Below are 26,552 nucleotides of genomic sequence, written 5' to 3'. Positions count from 1 at the left end.
ATGTAAAATACTTTATTTAACATCACCTGGATATTCTATTCACGTTTTCAAACTTTTAGATAGTGTCCATTATTTATTTAAAACCAATAAAAATTTTCTAGCTATAAAATCCTGAAAAACATGTTTTTAAAAAAAAAATAAATATAACCTAGTTTAAAGAAAAAAAACCATCTTTATGATTAAAAATTTGTCAACTCTTGTTTTCAGGTTTATGACGATATAGTTTGTTGTTATTATTATTATTATTATTATTATTATAATACCAAAAAAATAAGTGCTTTCTGAAGCTACTGTTCATAAAATTTGGAACAAGGTGGGTTTTTTTCTACCTTGGGTGCGCGCACGTCACTGTGTACGCGCATTACGTTCTGCAGACACGCGCAATGATAGCCGGAAGCATCGATGGGAGGAAAATAAAAATCGATAAAAGCCAGTGTAATTCGCGAGTGTAAAAAAAAATCTCCTACTTGCTGTCCTTTCTCTGACCACAGGCTCGAGTTCCTGCGTGTTTTTATCTCACCGCCGTGCCGGAGGGGACGACAGACGGCAGAAAACCCGCTCCGTTTGTGCGAAGTTGCTCGGTGGGGGTTTATAGCTGACGTGTGGAGAAGTTGAGACTGCTGGAGCGCAGATAAACAAACATAAACAAGCAGGGGTCAGTTGAGAGCCTGTTCGAACCGAACCAGTAGCTCGGGGAGATGGCAGGGACAGCCAAACCCCGGTTTTGAGCCCGGGAATGATCCGCAGGAGACGGTGACTTCCACTGAGACTTGCTTCTTCATGTCAACTGTCAACACTGGCAACACAAAAGAATTTGGAAAACACGAGGAGCAGCCACAGGCTTTAGGAGGAAATCCACTGCTCCACTTACTGTTGTCCACATACAGCGACGTTAGCATGGCCGGCCAATGAGTTCACCTTTCAGGTTTCAGCTGGGAGCAAACGAAAACGTATAGTTCAAGGAGGCAGAGGTAAACACTTTTTGTTTTTTTTAAAACTTTGCAGTTCTACCTTTAAGGGCCTCAGAAGAAACCTAGCTTGACAGGCCACATAGCATGTTTGTGTTTTAATTCTTGATGTAGCATTTTGGTTTGTCTGTCTGTTTACACCAAGTTAAAAAAGACTGAGATGTTTCCAAGCTGTTGACTCAGTTTGTTACCTTCAAATAGAACCGTCCCTCTCATGATCTCTCTGTCTCCTCTCTAGGTTTGCTGATCTGTGGCCCCTGGGTGTCACAAGTGGAATGAACATGGCCCATCAGGCAACCCCTAGTTCTCAGAAGGCCCTGATGATGGAGCTGAAGTCCCTGCAGGAGCAGCCGGTGGAGGGCTTCCGCATCACCCTGGTAGAGGAGTCTGACCTCTACAACTGGGAAGTGGCCATCTTCGGACCGCCCAATACTCTATATGAAGGAGGCTACTTCAAGGTGGGAGAAATCTGCACAAATGGTCACTTTGCATTCATTATCTCAAAGAGCTGCTTGGATGCAGTATTTGCATTGTTGTGATATTACTATGTAATGGTAATGATGCCATATTGTTACCATATTAACATGCTGAAGGGCACAGAAGCAGTGGGAACATCTTGATGATAAAAGTGAAAAGAGGAAAAGTTTGGTCTATCGCAAACAATATTGCCTTTCCAGTATTTAACAAAAACATAATTGCAAGTATCTCTCAAATTGTCCAAAATATGTATTCAGAAATATAAAAGTTTTGCATGATCACCTAAAATGACTTTTACGTTAAAGAAGATAATGGTTACGTTAGCCCTCAATTTCTTTGCTTTTCTTTTTCTCTTCCATCATCTCGATGTCCTTAAAACTTTGAGCTTAGCATCTTGATGGCAATAAAACACATTTGCATGCCGAGCGCGAATGCAAGGCTCTTAAAATACATTCGTCCATCTAATCCAAGTTAATATTGCAATGACCATTTGAATTTATTTGTTCAAACCCAAAGAGTCCCACCATCCTAGAGATCTAAAAAGTATAATTCACATCTTCATCCTTCTTCTTCTGCAAGTCGATTTTTTTTTTTTTTTTCAGTCATTAATTCTGGTTCCATTCTCAGTCTCCACTCCTCATCACTGTATGGTGGTTGTAATTCAGAAAGCTATTTTTGGCTTGGTGACTGCTATAAATGGCATTTCAGCACAGAGAATGAGTAGGTCTAGATTAGACTCCCCATCTGTCTTTTTCTAAAAAAAAAGAAAAGAAAAAAAAAGACAGATGAAAGACAGAAAATGCAGGTCAGACACGGGTTTGTGTGAGGTTGTGTTCATACAGGTGTAGCTGGAGTTTACAGCGGGTGTACAAAATAGGTCAAATAATTAATTGGGTTTTTTTTTTGCCCTGCCTTTTTTAAACTTTGTACAATACTTCCTCATCCTCATACGCAGCTCACTTGCAGATAAAAATAAGAGAAGCATTAGAAAAAGGCTGAGGATCCAGATTTATAGATGCTAAAGATGGATACTGTGGTTGAAAGTAAATGTCTCAGTAAGTAGAAGCACTGTTTGTTAGGCTAGCCAATATATTTACTTGCTATTTAGAGCTCTCATGATATGAATCAGTGTAATGTTCTATAATAGCAAATATCACTAACCTCAAGTCAAAATACCACAATTTGAACATATTCCGGTAAAGATTCATCTTTGTTTAAACAAAGAGTTTAAACAAATTTAAATACATTTTCCTTTGGGATCAGTAAGGTATTTTTGATATGAATTGAATTGAAAATGTATTTCTTGATCTAATTTAATGCATCTCATTTATGGATTTTAAAGTGTAGGAACGATATGATGGAAAATCTTGGGGATTTTCTGACCATAACTAGATTAAACCTTGATGTTTGTTGATGCAGGCCACTTGCTCAGCTTTGTTTACATCTTTTGTGGTTGGATGACCCCTTCGCACATAAAAATATGTGGAACCTTAGAAAAAGAAATGGCAAGCCATTCACATGTCAACAAAGGTGTAATTCTGTTACTGTTTGAGGTAAATAAATATGATTCAGAGTTCCTGATTTACCTGACCTGGTATTTTCCTGATCTCTTAAATTGAAACATGACTAACGTGTCTCTGCAGAATGTGATGACAGGCTGTTGAGGTAATGTGCTGGAACAGGGAAACATCTAAAACATGCAGGGCAATGTACCCCCAAGATCAAGGTTAGATAACACTGATCCTACCTGCATATTTATTTTATTTTATTTTTTTAAATTGATCTTTATTTAACTGACACAAGTAAAAACATTTTCCCCCCTCATGAATGTCCTTCTTCTGGCAGTTCTTGTGCAATCAAGGGTTTAATCAAGTTATATATATATATATTTTTTTTTTTTGTCAAATATATACTAAATACAAATACATGGGGTTGTAAGAAGGACATACAGACAGTTGTTGTAAAATAAGATAAAAATGTGGTTTTCATTTTAATGTTTTGTGCTTGTCTTATGCTTTTGAGCAAATAAAAAAACACAACTATATCTGTAAAACTCCTGCCGATCTATGGCGATATTTATTTTCATGCTACAACATGGCTGTGGTGGTGAAGTTCAGTGATTAGCTGTGGACTGACGATAGTCTTATCTGACTAGCATGCAGCTAATTTGAGGCTGCTGGGTGCACACCCAGGCTCCCATGCTTAACACTTAATAACTGGACAATGATAAACTGAGGGGAAAAAAACTGAACCAGACTTGCAGTGAACAGCAAAACTATTCATAACCCTTGAACTTTTCTACATTTTACCGACACACCTATGTACGTTGGTGGCATTTTTTGTGATAAACTAGGATGAGGAAGTGCATAACCGTTCAGATGAAGAAAAGCAATGAGTTTTTTAAAATAATTTTTTTTACAAATCCTGAAAAGCGCTTTACTCTGATGCCCCTAAATAAAAAAAAAAAAACATGTAACAAATTAACTTTGAGAATACTTATTTAGTAAACAGCAGATTTATTACAGCACTAAAGAATGTCACTATTGAAGAGCAAAACTAACACTGCACATCATCCTCAAAGTTGAGCACGGTAGTGGCAGCACGGTCCTGTGGGGATGTTTTTCTGCAGCAGGGACAGAGAAGCTGGTCAGAGTTGATGGAAATGGGACCAAAAGGGATTATTGTATGAAGTTTGCTCCAAGTCAACATTTGAAGTATAAGATTTTACTCAAAAATTACCATTTTGTAATGAAGCATTTTGGGTCAACTTGCAAAGTGAACAGTTTGCTGAATTGTCACAATTCAGCTGTATTAAGGTCTTCTTTAAAGCAGCCAGCAAATTTTTCATGCTGTAGAATAAAGTAGTTACTTGTGTTCCCTTTCCCAATAGAATAGATTTTTTTTTGACTCCGCTGCATTTACTTTAAGGTTAAAATCACCTGTCATTTGACCCTGTACAGCTAAGGTCCCAGCAAAGGCTCAAAAGTACATAAACTACATTAACTGTGTCTCTGTTTATTCTTCCAGGCTCACATCAAGTTCCCAGTTGACTACCCATACTCCCCTCCTACGTTTCGCTTCCTCACCAAGATGTGGCACCCAAATATTTACGAGGTGAGAGCTTTCGGCTGATCTGGATGTGATGCTCACTTTTGTTGCTCATATGGCTTTTAGAGTTTCTGTTGCACTGAAGTTGTTGTTTACTTAATGAGGTTTACAGTGGTTAAAGCACGTTTTAGTGACAACCTGTGCATGCGTTGGGTAATAAGAGTGTTTTGGTTAATAACATTTTTTTACATTTTTTTTTTAAATTATTATTATTTCTTACTGATTCTCCTCTTAACAGATTTCAAATGGGATAAATAAGATGGTTGCATTTATGTCTGATTTCCTTTTTGGGCTCCAAATATGTGACATAAGCCATCAAAAAATGAAGACTTATTGCAACTTACAGTTGTCATTTGCAGCAAAAACGAGGTTCATGCTAAGTGCTTAAAGACTCAAATTGATGAAATTTTGTTATCTTGCTCCACAAAAGGTGCATGTAAACTTTGCAACGATCTAGGATAGAAATAGGTTTAGTGTGAAAGACTGTTTAAATATTGCTACTTTGGTTTTGTTCTACGTCACATTCTTACACATTGTTTGTTGCATTACGTTCCGTGGAAGTTTATATTCCTTTCTGAGAAACATAGCAGATGAAAAAACTGTGTGCCCTACAGAAGACCATCACACAGCCAGGCTGAAACACTAAACCACAGCTGTGCTTCAGTAAAATGAGTGTTGTGATCGGCCCTTACAGCGCAGATTGAATTTTTTTATCGTAAAAAGAGAGTAAAATCAAACCTTCTTCCTTTTTTCCTAAGCACACCTCGTTCATCTTGTCGGAAAACACCATGAGGATAATCCTGCAGCCTCACTTGAATTTACTAAGGACTTAGGAAAAGTAAACTGTGCTGCAATGAAAATCCAATAATCATGTAACTCAAACAGGTTGTAAGTTGAGCTTCAAAATGGGAGAAACGGGAGCGAGAGAGAGAGAGAGAGAGAGAGAGAGAGAGAGAGGGGGGAAAAAAAAGAGAAGGTAAAAGATTAAGACTTGTGTTTGAACTCAAACAGCGTGTTCATTGAATCAAAAATAAGCACACAAATGTGACTTTCGTGCCATTTTTGTGTCAAGCATCAACACCGCCATGAGCTCATGAGGGATTAGGAGGAAGGCAAAAACAATGAAGCAATATCTGTCATATTCTAATGACAGATATCAGTAGAATCTCTTCTTGATTTTTTTATAGATTCTTTTAGCATTTCTTATGTGTGTGCCATTTGTTGTTTTCCCAGAACGGAGATGTGTGCATCTCCATTTTGCACCCTCCGGTCGACGACCCCCAGAGCGGGGAGCTGCCGTCTGAGAGGTGGAACCCCACCCAGAACATAAGGTATTCCCTCTGCATCACGCAACGTCTGGTGATTTTTGTTGTCTTGGATGACTCTTGAAAGCAGGCTAAAAATAAAAAAAAAATAAAAAACCCTGAAGGAATAACTGTTTATTTTTGTACAACTTTTACAGAGCAAAAATGAAACGGAGGCCCCACTTGTGTCTTCAATCTAATTTAGAAAACACAAGGCTTCGTTCTAAAAAGAAAACTAGTGGAGGGGGGGTAGAGACACTGATAGAGCAGCTTTGCTGAATAACTGCTAAATTTAGCACGTCAGCAGGATTCACATCACAGAGGGAAAACTGCTGAGTCCGTGTTTGGGAACTCGAGCAGAGTGGAGGTAGCGTGTAATTGAGCCACATGGGGGACGCAGGATGAGCATAATGTTTCTGACCGTGCCGATGCAATCCGATGTCTGACTGTGTGTACGTGTTGCTGTGCTCTCTCTGCCGTCAGGACGATCCTGCTCAGTGTGATCTCTCTGCTCAACGAGCCCAACACCTTCTCGCCAGCCAATGTAGACGCCTCGGTCATGTTTCGCAAATGGAGGGACAGCAAAGGCAAAGATAAAGAGTATGCAGAGATTATAAGGTAACGCACTGCGGTGGCTGTAGACGGGTGCCTCTGCTGCATGGAGTTCATTTACTTTAGTGATTCCCTTCAAAACATTGATCTCAGGTGTTGTTTAGATTCATCACACACAGGGTGACCAAATACTTTGTGTTGTATTTAACAGTTTTCATTGCAAGAAAATTATGTTGGTAGCAATTTTATCCTGATAAAGAAATTGTCTCCATTCACATCAATCACCTGTGCTGGACCGACCAGATTTATATAATTCTTAAAATACGACTGGTTGAAACATCATGTCTTCATCTCCAAAGTAGTCTTACTAAATTAAATGACATGCAGTCTTTCACCTTTTTGTCACGTTTCTCTGTTTCCAGAAGGAAACATTTTTGAAGTCTGCCATATTTAGTGATGTCTTGTTTCAGTGAGATGCAGTTTAAACCTGTATTTTTAAAGCCAACACTAAGCTCAACATTTTTTTCAAATTCTTAGTTGTTTTCCCCTCCCCCCCGCCATCTTGCCTGCAGGAAGCAGGTGTTGTCAACGGCGGCGGAGGCTGAGCGGGACGGCGTGAAGGTGCCGACCACGCTGGCCGAGTACTGCGTCCAGACCCGGGTCCCCTCTCAGGACAGCAGCTCCGACCTGCTCTACGACGACCTCTACGACGACGACATGGAGGAGGAGGACGAGGACGAAGACGAGAGCGAGATGGAGTCCGTGGGCGAGGCCGGGGCCATCAGCTGCCTGGAGGACGGTGGGACGTCCACCAGGCGCTACGACAACCAGGACGACTCTGGCAACGAAGACTCATGATGATCTGGACGATAAATCCTCCCTGCCAATTTAGTCCTGCGGTCGTCTTTCATTTTTCAGAGTATGTGTGTGTGTGTGTGTGTGTGTGTGTGTGTGTGTGTGTGTGTGTGTGTGTGTGTGTGTGTGTGTGCGTGTGCGTGTGTGCATGTGTTTGCACAAACAGTGGGGTCAAAAGTCTACTGCCAAAACGTTTAATCATTTGTTGAACTGATACAAGTTTGATTGAGTCACTGTTTTCACACGCTGTCAAAAAAAAAAGAAGAAACAACAACTTTGCAACAGATGTTTGTTGGCACTATTTCCACTTAAAGTCAGAGTTTGGTGTTCTCACCGTTTGCCTTAATAACACCTTGCACTCTGTCTAATGTTTAGCAAAGTTTGAGTAAAGAAATTATTCCAGCCCAGTCTAGGAGATTCTTAAAAATATTACTAAAACTCATATTTTAGATTTATAAAGCATTCAGTCATTTTTCATCCTCCGTCTCCACATGCAAACGTCAAACTAGACGACCCTCCCCATGAATATTTACATCGCCAATCTAGTTTAATTTCCATGCTGTACCAGTTCCTGTCATATTTTTACTACACTCATGAAAATTTGATTACTCTTCATCCTTGCTTTGTGTCATCAGTGTTGGCACAGTGCAGTGTGCTTCATGGATGCCATCTGGAGTCAGACTGGCCCAGGTTTGAATGACAGAAGAAACTTTGTACGATCTTTGTCTTGACAATGCCACTATTGTTGAAAACCTAATGAATAGGTTTATTTTAGTATATGAGTACTTCATTAGTGGAAATGTACTCATTAAAAAATGAAACAAAGCGGTGTCCTTTGAGCTCCACAGGCTGTCGGCGCTGATGAATGACGCTAATAAGTTGCATTATCTGCCTGCAGTTGAGAGAGATTGGATCCGTGGTGTGTTTTCTTGCAGCTGTTTTCCCCATTTACCTAATTGAGACGATGTGTTCTCTGACTTGCCTCTTGTATTTCCTGCTGCGTCTCAGACAGTCTGGTGAGGGGGGACACTTGGCCCTTTGGCTCATTAGGCGATCAATGAGCTGGGCAGCTTGTCCTCTCAACTCTCATTTAGGACGACTCTGTCTCTCGAAGTTCTCCGTTTGACTTTCACTTGATTGTCTTCCAGTGGAAAAATGTCCACACCCCATCGCCGATACCACACTGCAGCCATTCGAACGCGTGTATTTTATGGACACAAAGTGTTTAAAAAAAAAAAAAAAGAGGTTCTAGGGGTGGTAAATACTTTTTGCAAGGTACTGTAACTCAATTTTTCTGTCATATGTCGACCATTCGAGCTTCAGGGCCTGAGAGAGAAATGATGGTCAATGACGATCCTCGGAACCAAACGACTCATCTCTACGTCCTTTTCTTGCTCATTCCCAGACCATGTCGCTCTGTCAGCCTCCGATACACATGATGTGAGTGTTCACACACCTCCGAATGTCGCAGTCGGTCCATTTCTCGGTGCTTTGTATCGAGTTTTTTTCTCTCTTAGTTAAGAGAATCAGAATTACTCCGAATTATTAGGGACTTGTCCTTTAGACAAGCCAGACATTGAGATGCAGTTGATGAGAAGAAGTAAAAAAAAAAAAAGTTGCTGTGTGACTCAAACTTGTGCTTTGATGCTACTTCATTAGAATTGAAAATGTATTTCTGTTAAAAGAACAGAAAAAAAAATCATTTAAATAAGACACTGATTGCCTGTTACCTGTTTGTGTGTGTGTGCGCGCCTGTGTGTGAGAGCATTTACTTTTAGCATTTTTTTTTGTTTGTTCTTTATGATGTCAAGTTTTTTATCTTCACCCAAACGTCGCCTCCATTGGATTACAGTCAAGACTCTCGTCACCTGAGCGATGAATGAAACTTCCAGCTCGAGAGAGAGGACTCGTCTTTTATTTCCTGCTTTTCTGCCAGCCTGGATCAGCTGGAGATTTTGAGGGATTAAGAAAAACAACAGACCTTCTTAGCATTAAGCTTTTTGAACATGCTGAACAGCACAACGTGACTGACGTAAAACACACAAATCTCACACAATCTTTGCGCTCTGAGAGTCTCTCGTCCCGTTGAGCGCTCATTTCAAACGGATGGATTTTTACGCCACGGACACAAACAAACCCCCACATGAGGTCTCATCTGAAAAGCATGCTGAGGATTTACATGTTTTGTTTGTTTTTTTTTTTGTTTTGTTTTTTTGACTACACTTATTATAGGATACCCATTGGATTTTAATGTGAAGCTGAAGGAGTGAAAGCTTTTTCTCCTGGTCCTGTTCTTTGGGGGGACCACAGAAAGTGAGGAAGACTCTGGAAATGGACCTGCAACATGATTCGGAAAGATGCCTACAGATCTCTGGTTGTCACTAAATATTGCCTTCTTTTGCCCCCCTGCCCCCCACTCCCAACCCCAATCATGCACAAACATAAACCCCTGTTAACGATTTAAAAGCACCAACTTTGTATATCTCCAAGACAAATTGCTCAACATGTTATGATGTGCACAGATCAGCTATAATATTACGAAGTGAAAATCATCTTAGCCATTCTGATCCCTTTTTTAGGCAGTAATTGATTACTTTTACGTTTAAGGAGTGATTTTAAGTGGCTTTAATTGGACTGCTGGGTCATATCATCTCCACTAAAGAGTTAAGAGATGCAGCTGTCAGGCTTTCACTGGACAAAACTAATTTCTAGTTTTCTTTTTGTTCAGACCTGCCTAATCCCAATTTTTATTTCTATTTTATTTCTAAGCGTTATTAGGTACAGATGGAACAATAAGGCTTAACAACTTCTGGATTTCTATAAGGACCGCTCTCCTAATTGAAATTTTGACAGATTCCACGTTTTTTGTTTTGTTTTTTCCCAAACAAACTATAACATAAAAAAGAAACAAAACTGTGCAGGTATTATGATGTCAGTTGTAGTTTTGAGTCCAACATAAAAAATAAGATATTCCACTATCATCCCTAGTTATGCATCATAGCATATAGCTTAGTTTATTTATTTATTATTAAACTCAACAACAGTGCACCGCTCTAGGTTAATTTGACTGAGGTCTGAAAAGGTTCTTAATCTTGATGCGTTTTCTAAACTCGCAGATATAACATCCACTCAAATGTAAATTTCAGTGAAAAATTTAAACTAACATGCATTTACCAAAAAACGGAAAAACGTGCTGCAAATTCATTGACGGATCGTAGTTTTGAATCCAGCAAAAAAATTAAAAATTACTATTGTTCATTCATCAGACTGTCTTCATCACATTCAGTGTGGAGTAAAGGGTTGAAATGTATTGGCTTATCAGTGATTCTGAGGTTTTGCTGCTGAGTTTAATTATTTTTTTTAAAAAGGAAAACGACTGTCTGGATTTGCAGGTCTGATATTAATTGTATAAAACCTAGAAGCTAGACGTTCCTGCATTATGATCCACAACCTATACAAACCCACAGAGCTTTCCTGTGCCTCCTTACAACATGACAATGTGCTCATATATTAGTAAAAGTGCTAAACAGTACAGCTGAATGTACCTAGGATTAAAGTTACCACTTCCTGGAAAAATCCTCTCAATCCACTGAAAAACACACTAGTGAAGTCCAAGAAGTAACAAAATAATGAATAATCAACTTCTAGCGTCCAAACTTTAAAACCTAATTCCAAGTAACCGTAGCAAAAGAAAATGGGGGAAACCCCGTGTATTTAGCTGTAGCTGGTTGCGGGTTAGCTTATTTAGCACTTATAGAAAAAAAAAAAAAAAAAACAAGTCTGGCCAGTAGTAACAAGAGGTACTAATGAGTACCTTTGGGGAAATAACAACACAGCTTGTGCTTTTACTTGGACTCGGTGTCTGTGCTGGACTACACTCCGACTACACTGTAGGAGACATTCCTACAGAATGTCTCCTAATTCTGTAGGAGACATGACCTACAGAATTAGGCTAATTGTTCCCCCGATTCCCGCTTGTGCTAAGCTAGCTAACTTGGTGCGGTAGCTCGTATATTTGCCACACGTACCAAAGAGCTGCATCGGTTTTCTCAAGGATGCGAAATAAATTTCCACATCTGCTTTAGAGCCAAGTGTCAGTTCCTGGCAAAGCTTCAGATCTGGGATTAAGGCCTGGTAGGAGCGACAGCATCACCCAGTTATAAACTAAATGTTGGCCTTGGTTTTTATAAGGTAGAATGGAGGAAGGCAAGAGCTATTATTAAAAAACAACTCCAAATTCCCTACACATAGCCCCACACAAAATCTGAAATCTTTTAAATTAATGTGTGTATGTCTTTTTTTTAAAGAGTAAACAAATCCCCTCCAAAAACTCTACAGTAAAAGACGGACCCATCCACAATGTCCATCCTGTTGATGCTGATCCATGTTTGATTTTATTAGATTTTTTTTTCCTCTATTACAAGGGTGCAAATTTTACACAAGGTTTCCGTTTTTGCAAATCCCCTTCAGTGTTGGGTTTGATTGTAAAATGATTTTGCTATCCCTCACTGAGCCTAAATATCATCAAACACAAAACATTTAAAGAAAGTAGGTCTTCAGGCTAAAGTTGGAAAAGTATGCAAGAGTAAAATTATTGTGTTCAAGTTGTAAAGTCATTAAAAAATAAATAAAAGTTGGTCTTTGATCAGTGGCTGTCTCTTCTTTCTGCTACGTTTGTAATTTTTTGGCTTTTATGGTTGGTTTATGGCTCCAAAGCACACAAGGGCTAATAATTTTTACAGCTTTTATTTCATGCTGTCCATCAGCTAAAGAACATTCGAAGAAGAAAATGTGTCAATTAAGAAATTTATTTTCACTTCACCAAAATCTTCATGTAACTTTTATTTTGCACACAAAACGTGTCTGTAAAATAAAATGCTGTTCTTTTATCGTTAGTTTTCAATTAGCAGGGAACACTTTGCCTGATTTAAATGCCAAATATTTTGCAAAATGAATAAAATGATCCCACATAAAACCCGATTTAAATCGGTTTTTAACTGAACACATATTACTCCAGAATTCTTTACTCTACATTTGACGAGGAACTGATCCAAGTTTGTCCAGATTCTTTTACCACACAGCAGCATGTTGTGGTTTCATAACTTATTTAGAACAGGATCATACAAACAAGTGAGGTAAATCTTCTGTCCCAAAAATATCAGAATATGATCAAATATGCTGGAGAAAATGCTTGAAAATTAACTGAAAAACAAACTTGTAGGAACCTGTATTTGAAGCTGGCACACCGATTCGAATACAGAAAACACATAGAAATATATTGATGACCTAGCTTACACAACCCAGTTTCATAACAAGATTGGTAAACAGGTTCAATGCTATCGCAATGTTTTTTTGTTTTTTTTCCACTCATGTTTAGTGTGGATTTTCAGTCATTCAGGTCATGGCTATCCTCATCAGTTGCATCTTGAGAATATTTTCCTTCTCATTCCACCAAAAAATAAACATTGTTTTTGATGAGATCAACCACCTATGTGAAATAAAAACACACTTGCTTTCAATAAGGCCACTATTTCTTACATGTTGTTTGTTCATAGTATTGAAGCTGCATGCTTATCTTCTGTGCAACATCAACTTCGTCAAGTTGTCGAGGTGAAATATCGTGGCGTTGTGTTTGTCTCCCCCTTGTGGTACAATCAAATGTTTACAACTGACAATGGAGTCAATGCCACCTCCAATATTAACCGTCAAGTGTTCTAACAGTTGACAAAGGGTGAGCATAAGGCGTTGTTAAAATATGCCCAATTTTTTTTTTCTTAAAAGTCCGGCCGTGTTGAGTTTCTTCTTCCTAGACGATGCACTTTTTATTGTTTTTTGTTTTGTTTTTACATTAAAATGTTTTTATTTAAGGATCTTCATGTGACTAAAACCAATGAAGTACCTGTACATAAAGTATGTTATCACATACACACATAAACGTGTCTCCAAGGCAACCCAGATTTACTGTAAGAAGTCGCTGCCCATTACAGATCAGGCCATATAAGTTTTTGTTCCAGATTATTAAGAGATGATTGTAACAGTAAACATAAAAAACACTTTTTTATGATAGCTTCACTTATTAAAAGAAAGAAAAGTTAATGTTAAACACTCATTGCCGGTCATTTGAAATGTTCGTTTTGTTCAAAGATAAATGAAATAATTTGAAAACTGCATTTTATATTTATTCATTTCTTTTTCACTTCTCAGTAGATTAAAGAGCAGAATGTATAGATACAAACGGAGAAGAATATTTAACTTTAACCCTGGGGAAAAAAACTATCTGAATGATCTTTCCTCAGTTTTAGTCCCGCTGAGCCTCCAAGTGTCTGTGAGCGGCCCTCAGTGTCTCCTGCAGGTCTTTGTACCCAGCCAGCCTGCAGGCCTCCTCCAGCTGGGCCCAGCGGTAGTCTTGGTGCTCGTCGGACAGCGTCACCGCCGCCTCCGGGTTTCTCAGCTCGGCCAGCCAGTACAGCACCTCTTTGGGTCTGCCACGAACCTCGTAGCGCAGCTCCTGCACGAAGCCGTCTATAACCTTCAGATGCTCCGCCCCCAACCCTGCTTCCTCCTTGGTCTCCCTTAGAGCCGTGGTGAGGTCATCCTCACCTGGGTCTACGTGACCTGGGAGTACCACACGTAAGATGAAATAAAAACAAACTGTGCATCCACACAATGTGGTATTTTATTGTGCAAATGACAGACGAGGTTTTGTGCAGACCTTTGGGCGGGGTCCAGTGGTGCTCCCCATAGGAAGTCTGCAAGAGGAGGTACTCGATATTCCCCGGAGGGGGGTTGAGACCGGCGAGGCGACGAAACACTATAAACCCACAAGCTCGCAGAGCCATCTTCTCTTATGTTTTCGAAAGTTTCATGCGCATAAACTGCTGGGAATGATAAAGTAGACGCCTTACTGTTTAGTTTTCAGAGATATTTACATTGAGAGCCCCAGTTAGCCTGCTGCGCATCAAGAAAATTCGTCCGACTGCAGTTCAAGACAGACACATTTGTTCCGCTGTGTGGTGGCTCCGAGTACTCAAGGTTTGCACTGGATTGGATCTATTCTAGTGTAAAAACAGTCTATCTCACCTCACCTGTTAATATTAATAACTAAAATGTCTAAATGTATTTACTGACTATGAAAAGGTACTACATGAGGCTAAATAAAAAGCATAGAGGGAGAAAAAAAAGAAACAAAGAAATTGTTATTTAATTTTTTTTTTTTTGCTGAAGAGGGACATTGTGTATTATTGAAGATTTTGAACAACAGGCTGAATAACCTAAAATTAATAAGTTAAAAAGAAAAAAACAATCAAAGAAAGAATAACATCAAGATAAAATACGTCAACAAACACTATACAAAGACACTTAAACACTACATCTTTCCCCCAGGTTTTAGTATAAGTTAAGCTCAAAAAGATACAACAGAGAAAGTTCGATATAATCTGACCAGTGTTTTTATTAACTGATCGTTCTCTATCAGCGTAAACATCTGTCATGGAACATGCTGGACTTGAGAATGTTGGCAGCTGTTAAGCTAGCATAGTGACCCTACAAATTAATCGCAAGTTTAAATGTTAACTTCATAATCATTTTGTCTTTGTTAAAAAAAATAGTAAAATCAATTTTAGGGCAAGTGCTTTCTCACACCCTCAGTGTGACTTAGTCTCTACTAACAGAATGTTGTTATATCTTCTCATACTTACAGCTAAGAAGGTTGCTATTGTCATTTTTACTGTTGCTATGTGAGCTGCTTGATTTTTGTCCCCATTGTGATGTCACCAAGCCAAATACTCACAATTGCCGTTTTTTTTTCTTTAAATCCACATTTTAATGTATAATTTTTTTAAAGTGAAAATTAACCACCTTATGTCTTTTTGTCAGTCTCCCCTTGTTTGTGAAAATATACACACCACCGGATAGTATATTTAAGAATGGTTTCCAGTCTTTAAAGCCTGCATAGTCGTCAAACAGCACCATCCTTCCTATCTCAGGCCTATCTTCCATGTCCTCGGACGCCAACGCCCTACAGCTGCCACCAGTCAGGTTCAACTTCAGAACCTGGAGAGGAAGATGACTTAGCGATGCTAAGCTCTCCTTCTGGACCGCTCTTTCACAAACAATCCCAGACCGCAAAGAACCACCCACATTTAAATCACTTCTTAAAGCACGGCCTTTTCTAAAGAGCTTAAAACATTTCACAATTTTACATCCCGTTCATCCCATTTCGTGACCGTGCTCAGCGTGTCTACGAGTGTCTCATGAAGCGGCTGATAATTCTCTGTAATAAATGTAAAACAAATGGGCTAAATAATTAAGAAGAACCATTTCTGCATGATCAAACAGCCTGTGTGGGAGAGGCAGAAGGCTAAGACCCTCAGATGTCATCAGAATTAATAGAGTGTGCTTCATGTCTGAGGCTGGTTAGATAAGGAACAGACCCAGAGGAGGCTGGACCAACTGAAGGCAGCCTGTGTGAGAAGATAATAGAAACGAGCCCGCCCTTCAGCCCTGAGCTGTCAGCAGAGCAGTCCTTCATTTTGACGAAGGAGTCACAGCTGCTGGGTTTCAAGGTAAAGTCAGAGTGAGAGCTAAGCCGCCTTTTGTCATTTTTAAGAAAAAAAAAAAAACAGTAGATATATATATTTTTTTCACATGTTTACATCTCTATAAATCAAAGCGACATTGAAAAGTTCATTTAGCTTAGCGAGTCAATTCAAGGATGGGAACTTGTGTGCTCTGTTGGTTTTGGTATGTGCTCGACATATTTAGAGCATTTGTTTATGTTAAGCTTGATCATAAACAAATTGTGAAAATGTACGGTTTTCAGTTAAAATGATACTTGTAATACAGAAATGTGGACCGGCTGAAAAGCACATCTATTCACTGTGCAAATCTCTGATCATCTTTTGCCTGAGCTAATTCATCAGCGCTGCTTTGGCTGTTTGAGTAAGTTAGGGTCGCTTTTAACTTTGACTTTAACCCCGTCGGCTCAGATGTTCCTCGTCTCGCACTTGAGGAGACATCATAGATTCTCTACATATTTTAGGAGGCCCAACCACAGCAGTAGATGACATGTTTGTCTTAAATCATCACTAACTTTGGAAAATTCACACAGGACCTCAAGTAATTTGGGTTCTGGGTCTATTCCTTCCTCCAGCAGACTTTGGGGTCTTGCTATACAAATGTGAAGCAAAACCTATATGTTCATCTTTGGAGTGTTTCATAACACAACATTTCGGTGTTATTCTGTATTGTACTAAAGTTGTTTTTTTTTTGTACATTCTTCCTCTTCAAAGCACTTTGTATTGCCTTGTTGCTGAAAATGTGCTATATAAATAAAATTATCTTTAAAATGATCTTCTTTATTTTGGCCAGGGGCTAGAAGAGATGCTACTTTTGATGCTAATAAAGAGCTTTTTCAGCCTGTGACACAGCAGAGCTCATTATTCCACTTTTCTGTACATGGAGCAGATTTTTATGTAACATTTCTGATGCATGCTGGCTCTTTGGGAGGTTGCACGTGTTCATGATGTAGCACTGGCAGTGATATTGGCAAAATCTAGTTGGATTCGTCGTTTCATAGATCCCATTTTTATGTAGGTCGTTTATTTAATGCGGTTTCGCATCAGGACCTGTTTTTTTTTTTTGGTTTTGTTTTTAAAGCTTTCTCTTGCTATTTCTGACAAAGACGTCTAGCAGATGTTTAGTAAGCGATGACGAGGCAGATATTAGGGATGAATGGTTTCAAAGTGCGGGGAGAAGAGTTGATCGGTGCCAAGGATGTTCTCGCTTAAATGTTCTGGAGGTGTTGTGGACTTAATCTAAGCTGACAACTGAGACGTGAGGTGCCAACACAATAATCCCGTTGACAATTTATTTAAAAAAAGAAGAAAGAAAAAAACCTCAGGATGTAGTGACAGTTCTCAAATGAACACACATCAGCGAAAAACTTTGTTGCATCTTGAAACAGACTCACGCAGAGAGCCATGGAGGAGAAAGAGGAGTCTGGAAGACTTCATTTCGTCGGCAAGAAGGATGAGCTGATTAAAGCAAAATGCTCTTTCCGGACTTTGGAGGGTCGAGACGTTCTGATCATCTACCATCAGGGAGTCTTCTATGCTTTAGACTGCTACTGTTACCGTGAGTAGGATGTTTCTGGTGGCGATTCAAAACATTTTTTTCGCCCCCAATTTCAACATTATGTCTCAGATAAATGTATTGCGCATGAGAGGATTTAATTACCAGGCATCAGACTTTAATGAGCAGAACAATCTGTTGTGAGACGCAGCCTGTGATAGAAGATTGTCATTACTTGATCGGTTAAAGCAAATAAGAATCCAATTTTCCAGAAAATCGCTCATTATTAATGTTGTTGTTACTTATAGATGCTAATAATAATTACTATTGTGGCACCCTACAGGCCTCCACAGAGAATCATGTTCATGTCAAAGGAAGCCATACAGAGTAATCTTCTTCAACACTGGGATAAATAAATAAGTAAATAAATGGTAACACTTTATTTGCATAAGACTGACATGACACTGTCATAAACATAAAGAAGTCTTTATGAATGTTTATGACAGTTGTCATGAAGTGTCATTCGGTAAATGACTCTTCATGTTTTTATATCTATAAATAAATATATATATTCTGTTGATATAACTGTTAGTATTATTACTGCTCTGAAAGCTGTGGTTGTTTAGCCTCCTTCTCTTTAGGTTTAAGCTGGTTTAACCCAACTTTGCATTAAAGCTGCTTTTAGAGCAACTTTAATGCAAAGTTTCTCTAAAAGTTGCATTGAAAGTCCATTAAAAATGCCAACTTTGCATTCAATTATCATCATTTACAAAGTCATGCAAAATTGGCATTTTAATAGACTTTTAATGCAACTTTTAGAGCAACTTTGCATTAAAAGTGTCATTATTTACCGAATGACACTTCATAACAGTCATGTTCATGACAGGTGTTATGTCATATGTATGACAGTGTCATGTCAGTGTTATGCACACCCCTTCAAATAAAGTGTTATCAAATAAATAAGTAAATACAACATATATCAATATATAAATAAATAAAATTAAAAATGAATTGTATTTACTTTTTTTTTTGCTGTTCCCGACTGAATTTTTCACTTGAAATGAAAATTTCCCGGGACCACCACTGACCCTACAGGGTCATATCTCTGATGTTTACAATGTGTTGAAACACATTTTCAAGTCCCTAAAGACTTAATAATTTACATTAAACAATAAGTACATTTTCAGGAAACTGGGTTGATGTTGCATTACAGGATTCCTTTTTGCAGAACATTGTATAAAAGTCTGCATTTATCTGTGTGTGGGTCATCAGTTCTCAATGCATGTAGACAGATACAGCTGTCTTGTTAGTCTGCAGTTTAAAAAAGAAAGGAAAACTTGTGTTCTTTGTGCAGATGCCGGAGGAACATTGGAGAATGGAGACATAGAGGTGAGTTTCCCTTTGACTTCGTGTCAGATTAGCCTATAAAAAAAAACGTCGCTTAGGTCAGGTGGGAGCACTGAACTTTAAATCTTTTATTTTCACCCTGCGCTCGCTCTCACATGTTAATCCATCTGTACCTTAATCACCTACCACCTCCTGCAGGGCCGAGACACGGAGAATTACTGTAATTACCATGTCAAATTTGCATTGCATTAACATATCACCCACCTGCTTTGTTTCCAAACAAACACGCTTTACACGCAGGACATCAACGGCAAGCTGTGCATAATTTGTCCAAAGCACAAGTACAAGATCACTCTGGCCGAGGGGGAGGGCCTGTACAGGGGCAGGAACCCCCAGGAGAAGCCGCCGGTGTTTAGGTGGTACTCCAAGGGGGTGAAGCAGAGGGTCCACACAGTCACAGAGGAAAACGGGGAAATCTTCGTCAAGCTCGTCATGATCCCAAACTGGGTCGATTCGGACTACTACCAGGGAGAGAAAGGCAAGGTGGAAAGAGCCAAGGCCGAGGAATCTGACAGGGACATGCCTGTGATGAAAGATGAAGAGGAGGATGAGTAAAGTTTCTTCTGCTGATCTCAGAATGAACTGTGACTTTTGCAAGGATGTTCACTGATACAAGCCGAGATATGACCTGCTTTAGCGTAGAAGTTTAAATGATATATATTTCATAAATTAATCATTTCAGTCCCACTGGGTAGCCGCATGTTTCCATACTCTCTCCCTCATGAATTATGCAGCTGGATCGATGTGATAAAAAGCTTTATAGTGATCAATACAGTCCTGAAGTGGAGAGTCACTTGCATAAAAAAATAAAAACATCATGCAACAAAAGTGGCTGGTTTTTAAATTATTAATGTAATAGGTGACACAAAATAAAACATTTTGTAGCGTTAATTGCCTTATGTTGTACCATCATATGCCTTTCAATCATACTCATGCTTCTTGAATTATTTTTTCTTTCATTTTTTTCACTATAAAACCACAAAGTAGCAACATATTTTACTGGATATTTTTGCTATTGGCCACAGTGTTTGCGACACTAATATTCTCCCATACAGCTGTGGGTTCCTCAAGCTTCTCAGGACCGCGTTGCAGAGCAGTTCTGCATTATTCTTTCCATTTTGGCACAGAGTTAAAGGTCAAGGCACACTTTTCAGATTTTTATTTGTAAGAAATTTTGAATATCATAGGTCATTGTTCTTCTTCTTCACAGTAAAGGTCAATTTTGTGCTGTTTTATCACATAAAATTCCCCTTGAAATACATTGATGTTTATGGTTTTAATTTTTCCGAATATTGAATATTTTTGCAAGTGACTTTATTGTGTCCTGGAAAACGGGAAATATCCTTTCAACCTTCGTGACTGTAATTAACAGCAGGGTAGTGCAGTGTTTTTCTTTTTTTTTCTGGTAAAAAAAATTGCATTACTTAACAGCTTACTGTACACACAATGCAGAACGACGTGGCTTTGAAGACAACGGTGAGAGTCAAACATGATCTCTGTTACTGTCTCACAGCCAACTTCCACTGCTCTACAGGCTTTTTCTGTTCTATCGACACTTCAGATACCATTGATAAGTGGGATGGGGCTGCAAAGTTGCGATGGATTAAATATTAACATATTATTATGCTGTCAAACTGACAGAATCCTGGAGCTACTATCTGCTGAAGGTCATTTCTAATGGGTCAGCGGAGAGTTGTTTGTCAAGATAAAGAGCCGAGTGTGTGAGAAAACTGCTAAGCGGGGGGAACCTGAGGGACGGCAGCGGCCTGGGAGCGGCATGGTTTGCAGGGAATTTAAAATCTAAAGCTTGATCACATTACACGGCTGTGAATGAAACAAGATGCTCTGATTAAAAATGCATATGTCCTCAGGCTTGTCTACCTCTACAAAACAGCAAGTAGAAGACCTTGAGTTTATCCAACAGAGATGGCCAGATCTAATTTATCGCCTGTTATAGACCCCCACAACAAAACAGCCTTGAAAACAAGGAGCTTAATTTAATATTCGATTGACAAGTAAAAAGAAAAAAATAAAGTATAGTACAGGCGGTTATTTATTTTCACACTATAGTTGCTGATTAGAGGGTTTCCTGCAACATTTTCAGGTCCATATGCATCAACACTCCATCTGCAATTTACAGATTAAAACTAGGTTAACCAAGAAGAGGACAAGTCAAACCCAGGACCTTCTTGCTGGAAAGTAAAAGCACCACAAATATTCCACAACAAAGACAAATAAAAAAATGTCACCTTTCTAAAAAAAGAAAAGAAAAGCAAGCGCTAACCCTTAAGCCAAATATTTTTCACATCCCTGGCAGATTAAAGTAGCCTTTTAATTTGACCAGATTATTTAATCTAACAGGAAATGCTATTCTCTTTTTTTTTAATGGCCCAACTAGAGACCTAACTTGAATCTGATGGAGAATCTGTGAAAGTAGTTGAAGATTAGGGTAATGGCAAAGAGGCCTTCTGACATGAAAGATGTGAAATTCATCAGCAAAGACAAGTCATCAAAATACCAACGGAGACAAGTAGGAAGCTGGTCAAGGTTTTAGTGTATACCAGAAGCTTTTTTCATTGATCAATAAGAAAATGTTAACCAAGAAGTTTTTTAAATTAAAATGTTAATGCAGTTTTTCAAAACGGGCGCTCCTTTTCCATTATCATATTATTCCAAAACTTCCTGTGGTAAGAATAACCTAGACTTTAGCTGTATACCGTACAGCACATGGACATACTATTCAGGTTTCTGGGAATGTTGGCATTTTAATTAGGTGTGTTCAGATTAACATGAAGATCTTTTTCAATTGAACTCTGGCTTGAAACTCTAGATTTGTTGACATTTTCTCAATACAATAAAACTTGAAACGGTCCTGCCTTCGTGTTTAATAGGGAGCTAAAGATGTTGCCGGATTACAAATCAAAGATTTTCTTTATTCATCAGGACCAACCAGAACATGAGAGTTGGACATTTCAGTGTCTACGTCAGTAAGTTTAATTCTCTGCGAAGACGGGGACAAGAAGGACAGCATCAACTGGTCCACTGAAAACAAAGCTCACCTTCATTAAGAAAAAAATAAGAGAACATATGGAACAAACTATTCAAACCAGAACCTGTGCCCTGGACGTCGGCAGCCTCTTTGTGTTCGTGTGAATTGGCGCGCGCTTTAGCGTATGTGTCCGCGTGCGCGTTGCTGAGTCAGGCGCGAACACTCGCGGTTCCCTCCGCTGCTCCTCTCTCCGTCCCTCTCTCTGTCTCTCTGAACATCTGTCTGTGACTTTTTGCTTTAGCCGCCGAGGAGATTCTTCACATGTCTGGACACCACGCTGCGGAGCTGCCCCTCTCTCTGCCGTAAATCTGCTCGGCAACTTGTTTGTCTGGCCGCCCATGGGCGCTGCTGCTCTCACCCACTCCGCTGCTCCACCGGCTGGGGGCTGTCCGGTGCGCCTCTGCGGTCGCTCGCTCGGTGGGTTCGGGACGGTGCCGAGCTCCGCTTTTATGAATGACTAAAGAGACGGTGGGGGGAAATGCGAGTGAGCGCTAAACCCCCGTGCAGCAGCCCGGGCTCCCGGGGGGCCAGCCACCGATGAGAGAGGGATTATCGGCGGCTCATTGCGGAAAAGCGAGCCTGACTGCAGACTGGCGTGGAAACGCACCGTGACCATATAGCGTAGAGCATCGGAACACAGCCGCGGTGACCACAATGTAAGTTCATCTGCACGCTGCAACTCATTGGCACACGCAGAGAAATGAAGCTCCTGTTTGCATGCCTTGCTTATTCTAAATCCATTCATCACTGTTCGGTGAGCACTGAAAACAGTTGTCCGACTCTTTGATTCGCTGAACCACATGCCCTCTCAGGTGTAGGGAAGGCCTTGGTGAGCTTCATCTCTGTCATTTTCAGTGACATAACAGGTGATGCGCTGTCTCCGTGATACACATGAATAATAAGCTCCCACTTAGTCTTACCCAGGAGCTATCTTCCCGGCAGGTCCATCCACATCGTTGCTTTGGGCAGCGAGTGTCCCGGAGGAGTCGGGCCCGGGGAGGAGCTCATGGGCCAGGGCCAGCTGCAGGGAGGCTTGCTGTGGAGCTACTTGGGTCACGGAGCGCTGGTGGGACCCTGCGACCTGGAGGGCAGCTTGCACAACCCGGCCTTCATGGAGTACACCTCACGCGTGTTTGGAGACGTCACGGTGGTGGTTCGGGATTGCCCCAGTTGGGTAAGAAAACAACCACGCTGAGAGAGATAGAGTGATCAGTTCCTTGTTAGATTATTTATTCATTAAATTGCTTATAGTTTGGCCAATGTGCAAAGCTTTGAGCATCTCACAGAGCTCTGTACAGTCCAGTGCTCTGAAATGGAAAGAGTACAACTCAAATGCAAGCCTACCAAGACATTGCCTTCCACATACACAAGAGCCAATAGACCCTTTGTAACTCTGGTGGAGCTGCAGGGATCCACCGCTCAGGTGGGGCAACTATTAGTCTAAAATAGTTAGTGGCTGAAAAGTCAGGCTCCTGACATTGAAGAAGGTGCTATAAGTTTGCCTCCAACCTTGAAGAGTACACAGAAAACATAAAGCATATCAGTGGAGATTCTCAGACTGATCTCTGCGAATCAGTCTGAGAAAAAAAAACTTTTTTTTTTGCATAAAAAACAGAAACTGCTAATCAGTCTGATTCTGCCCATACCATCCCCATGGTGAAACATGGCAGCTTCATGTTTCATCAATGGGTTGGGAGCGCTTTCCTTTAGCAGTTTCAGGCAAACTGGTTTACAGGATAGAAAGATGGATAGAGCTAAATACTGGAAGATAACCTGTTAGAGGCTGTGAAAGACTTGAGACGTTGGTTGGTCCAGTCAAAGTCCGGTTAGACTTGAAAGTTGATTTTCCACCGACTTTCTCTATCCATTATGATTAAGCTTTAGATATTGCAAAGAAGAATAGGAAAACATTTTACTGCCTAGACGTGGAAAGCTGGCAATGACATACCCTAAAAAACTTGCAGTGCAGGAACAGTGAGAAGTGGTTCTGCAAAGTGTCGACTCGGGGGAGCTAAATATGAAATCCTATAGGACTAAAAAGTTCTTAAAACCTTTCTTCTTCTTCACATGAAAAAGTCAACAAGTGTGTTGACTTTTGCAGAGCAACAGACCCACCTGAGTCATTATTGTAGCTTCTGGATGTGTCTAAATCACGACTGATTGACGAAGGTATGTTTATCGATGCCAAACATGCCGTAAAATAGTGGTGCGCATTTTCATTCAGAACATTGTTTTTGTGAGAGAGTGTGTGTGTCTCTTAGCTGACATGTTGTTTTGCCTACCATTCAATCTTCTTAGGCTTCTCAGAAGATGTGCAGGACATTATTTTCATATTCTCAGACCTCCCTAAAACTGATTGCATCCCTATTCTTGGAGGACGCTATTTTAACATGCAATGCACAAGAAAACCCAGATGAAAGACCTTTTGTTCTAAGTAGCACATGAATTTGAAATGAAAGCTCTGCTGTTGTGGTTTTGTAGTGACTCGGCACACGTCCTATTGTAATTCTGTCAGTCCAAATCAGGAATAATTGTGTCGGTTTAATTTTCTGCGTCCTTTTGTCCAAATTCTATTCGAATGGGCCGCAGCTTTCTCTGTGTGTGTGTGTGTGTGCGTGTGTGTGTGTTCTCCTGTTTAATAAGTGGAATCAGGTTGGTTTAGAGCTGCTAGATTTATGCGGGTCCTTGGGGGTAAAGTCCCAGGAGCTAACCACACAGAGGCATTTAGACTTTGGAGGGGAAAGGTTATATTGGCTGTTGAGTACACACAGATGACTCTTTGCTGCTTTTAATGTGTCAGCTTTTAACTTCCTTCTCATCCTTGTCCATTTCTCTGGCTGTCCAGGACTTGTTGGACAGCGACTGGGCCAGTGTGCGGAAAGTTCTTGAGCAGGCTGACATCCTCGTCATTAAATACGCCGTCACGGACAAGCTCGCCTTCCAGCAGGTCAGGAACGGCTACGCCCCGAGGCTCCGCCCTCTCCTGAGGCACTGGGGTGTGCCGGTCATCCTCGTTGCTGTTGGAGCACGGCTGAATGGTGAGCATGCGCTTTGCCTTTGTTCTGTGCTTTTTGTCCGGTCAGAATCAAGTTTAGATTTGTCGCCATCATTGCATGCATCGCTGGTGCAGAGGAATTTGAGAGGACCCAAACACAAAGTCCCCTGCTCTCTCAGTGATTTGGCGTTGCTGCACAGGGTCTTAATAAACACTTGAGACTCGGGTGGAGGTTCACCTTTAAGAAAACAACCCTAAACATGCAGCAAGAGCAACAATTGAATGGTTTATATTAGAGGTAATTACTCGACATACGAGTAATTGTCATTTGATGGTTTATTAGATTAAAATTAGTTCCAATCAATTGACTAATTAGCTCTAATCAGCTCAGACCTGCTTTCAGTGTGGCAATTTGACCTCCAGCCAGAAGAGGATGCTGCTGGTCATCCTTAAGCAGAGTCAGTTGATACAGAAACAAAGATGGCGAGGGCATACCAGAACAGGAAACAGAGTCCAGGCTTTTGATATATACTTGGCCAGTTCCTGAAATTCTCACCTCAGTGCAGCTGGCTCAAAAATATATCGGTTTGCTTCTTTTTTCAGAAAAATTCAGCATGTCATGAAAAATGTAGCCCTTTATGTTATGTAAAGCCGGCCAACCCTCTTGAGAAAACTGGCCGCTTATCAACTAGTAGTTAGTTGATTGATGAGCTCAATAAACTTTAGACTAACTCATTATATTTGAATATTTTTATTGGATTTTCAGCAAAATAATGGTCCAGTCAAAGTCACAACCAAAACTCCAAAACAATGCGTTTGAGTTTGGAGTGTTTATCGCATGAGAACGGGAAACATTTGATGTAACATGAACACTTTTGCAAGGCATTGTAGTACTTTGGGGTCAGCTTGCTTCTGCTTCAGTGCTTGATTTTGTTTTCAGGACAATATCAGGCTTTTCTGTACGGGTGAATGCACTCGTCGTCTGAGTCTCGTGTCCTCTAGCGTGTCCTCCCCGCAACGAGGAGGATGCTCATGATTAAGCCTGCTCTCCGTTGCCTCCAGGCAGTTGGCTCACATGTCTCCCCGAAGGAAAGTCTCCAAAGCAAAACATCCAGTTTGTAGCTTCTTTATTTTATTTTTTTTGAGGTTTTGCAAGCAAGGCAAGAATATATATTCACAGCACAAAAGTGCAACAGCAGCCAAGTGTTCGTCACAGTAAGGAGATTAGAGTCCTTGGCTGCAGCCTGACCGGACGCCGTTCGATACATTAGGCATTAACGTTAAGTGATCTCCGGCCACGTTGGCGGGTCTGCATATGGTTTTTCCCGCAGACACACCGACCCCCTGTTGAATCCAGATCCCATAAACAAGCGCATCAAACACAGCAGGTTGTATTTTTAGCTCGTCTGCTTGAAGACAAGAGAACTGCTACTGTCAGAGAGCTGCTGGAGAAAGAGGCAGAGGAGAGGAGGCAGCTTTGAACCGGAGCCTTGGTGTTTTTGTTTGCGGCTGCTGTGAGTTTCCTCCCTATCCCCTCAAGACTGCAGAGAATGACAGGCTGAGCTCGGAGCGTTACCCCCCGCCCCACTCGACTCTAGACCACCTAAGGTGCAGCTGTGGCAAAAGAGAGCTGCTGCACCTACATTAAGGCGCCTATTAGGCGGTAATGAACAGAGAACCACATATAGATTTATCCCCTCCGTTCTAACTCGCACAGACACACGCACACACGCACACACACACACACACACACACACACACACACA

At 40.4% G+C, this 26,552-nt stretch overlaps 4 protein-coding genes across 4 annotated transcripts in view; 3 read left to right on the top strand and 1 right to left on the bottom strand.

Annotated features, from left to right (window-relative positions):
- Window positions 1–362: 362 nt before the first annotated feature.
- ube2r2 (ubiquitin-conjugating enzyme E2R 2) lies at window positions 363–7,301 on the top strand. The gene is made up of 6 exons (XM_008409473.2): window positions 363–971; window positions 1,207–1,426; window positions 4,473–4,559; window positions 5,787–5,884; window positions 6,341–6,475; window positions 6,982–7,301. Exons 2-6 carry the CDS (start codon window positions 1,244–1,246, stop codon window positions 7,265–7,267), a joined length of 789 nt encoding a protein of 262 aa, XP_008407695.1. The 5' UTR covers window positions 363–971; window positions 1,207–1,243; the 3' UTR covers window positions 7,268–7,301.
- Window positions 7,302–8,493: 1,192 nt separating this feature from the next.
- On the bottom strand, window positions 8,494–14,263 carry nudt2 (nudix (nucleoside diphosphate linked moiety X)-type motif 2). Its single transcript, XM_008409472.2, has 2 exons — window positions 13,977–14,263; window positions 8,494–13,879 (listed from the first exon to the last, which is right to left on the bottom strand). The coding sequence occupies exons 1-2, from the start codon at window positions 14,101–14,103 to the stop codon at window positions 13,563–13,565; spliced, it is 444 nt and encodes a 147-aa protein (XP_008407694.1). The 5' UTR covers window positions 14,104–14,263; the 3' UTR covers window positions 8,494–13,562.
- Window positions 14,264–15,523: 1,260 nt separating this feature from the next.
- On the top strand, window positions 15,524–19,671 carry rfesd (Rieske (Fe-S) domain containing). Its single transcript, XM_008409471.2, has 4 exons — window positions 15,524–15,828; window positions 17,229–17,398; window positions 18,690–18,724; window positions 18,983–19,671. The coding sequence occupies exons 2-4, from the start codon at window positions 17,245–17,247 to the stop codon at window positions 19,295–19,297; spliced, it is 504 nt and encodes a 167-aa protein (XP_008407693.1). The 5' UTR covers window positions 15,524–15,828; window positions 17,229–17,244; the 3' UTR covers window positions 19,298–19,671.
- A 1,715-nt stretch (window positions 19,672–21,386) lies between these two features.
- rhobtb3 (Rho related BTB domain containing 3) overlaps window positions 21,387–26,552 on the top strand; it is a 31,255-nt gene continuing 26,089 nt past the window's right edge. Inside the window, exons 1-3 of the mRNA XM_008409466.2 lie at window positions 21,387–22,447; window positions 22,734–22,965; window positions 24,637–24,829. Coding sequence (XP_008407688.1) covers window positions 22,446–22,447; window positions 22,734–22,965; window positions 24,637–24,829 — 427 coding nt within the window. The 5' untranslated portion in view covers window positions 21,387–22,445. The remainder of the gene's footprint in view (window positions 22,448–22,733; window positions 22,966–24,636; window positions 24,830–26,552) is intronic.

The sequence above is a fragment of the Poecilia reticulata genome, linkage group LG5 (assembly GCF_000633615.1).
Source record: "Poecilia reticulata strain Guanapo linkage group LG5, Guppy_female_1.0+MT, whole genome shotgun sequence".
NCBI classification, from domain to species: Eukaryota; Metazoa; Chordata; class Actinopteri; order Cyprinodontiformes; family Poeciliidae; genus Poecilia; species Poecilia reticulata.
Note: the sequence above shows the minus strand (reverse complement) of the source record. Positions and strands in the feature narration are given on the sequence as shown.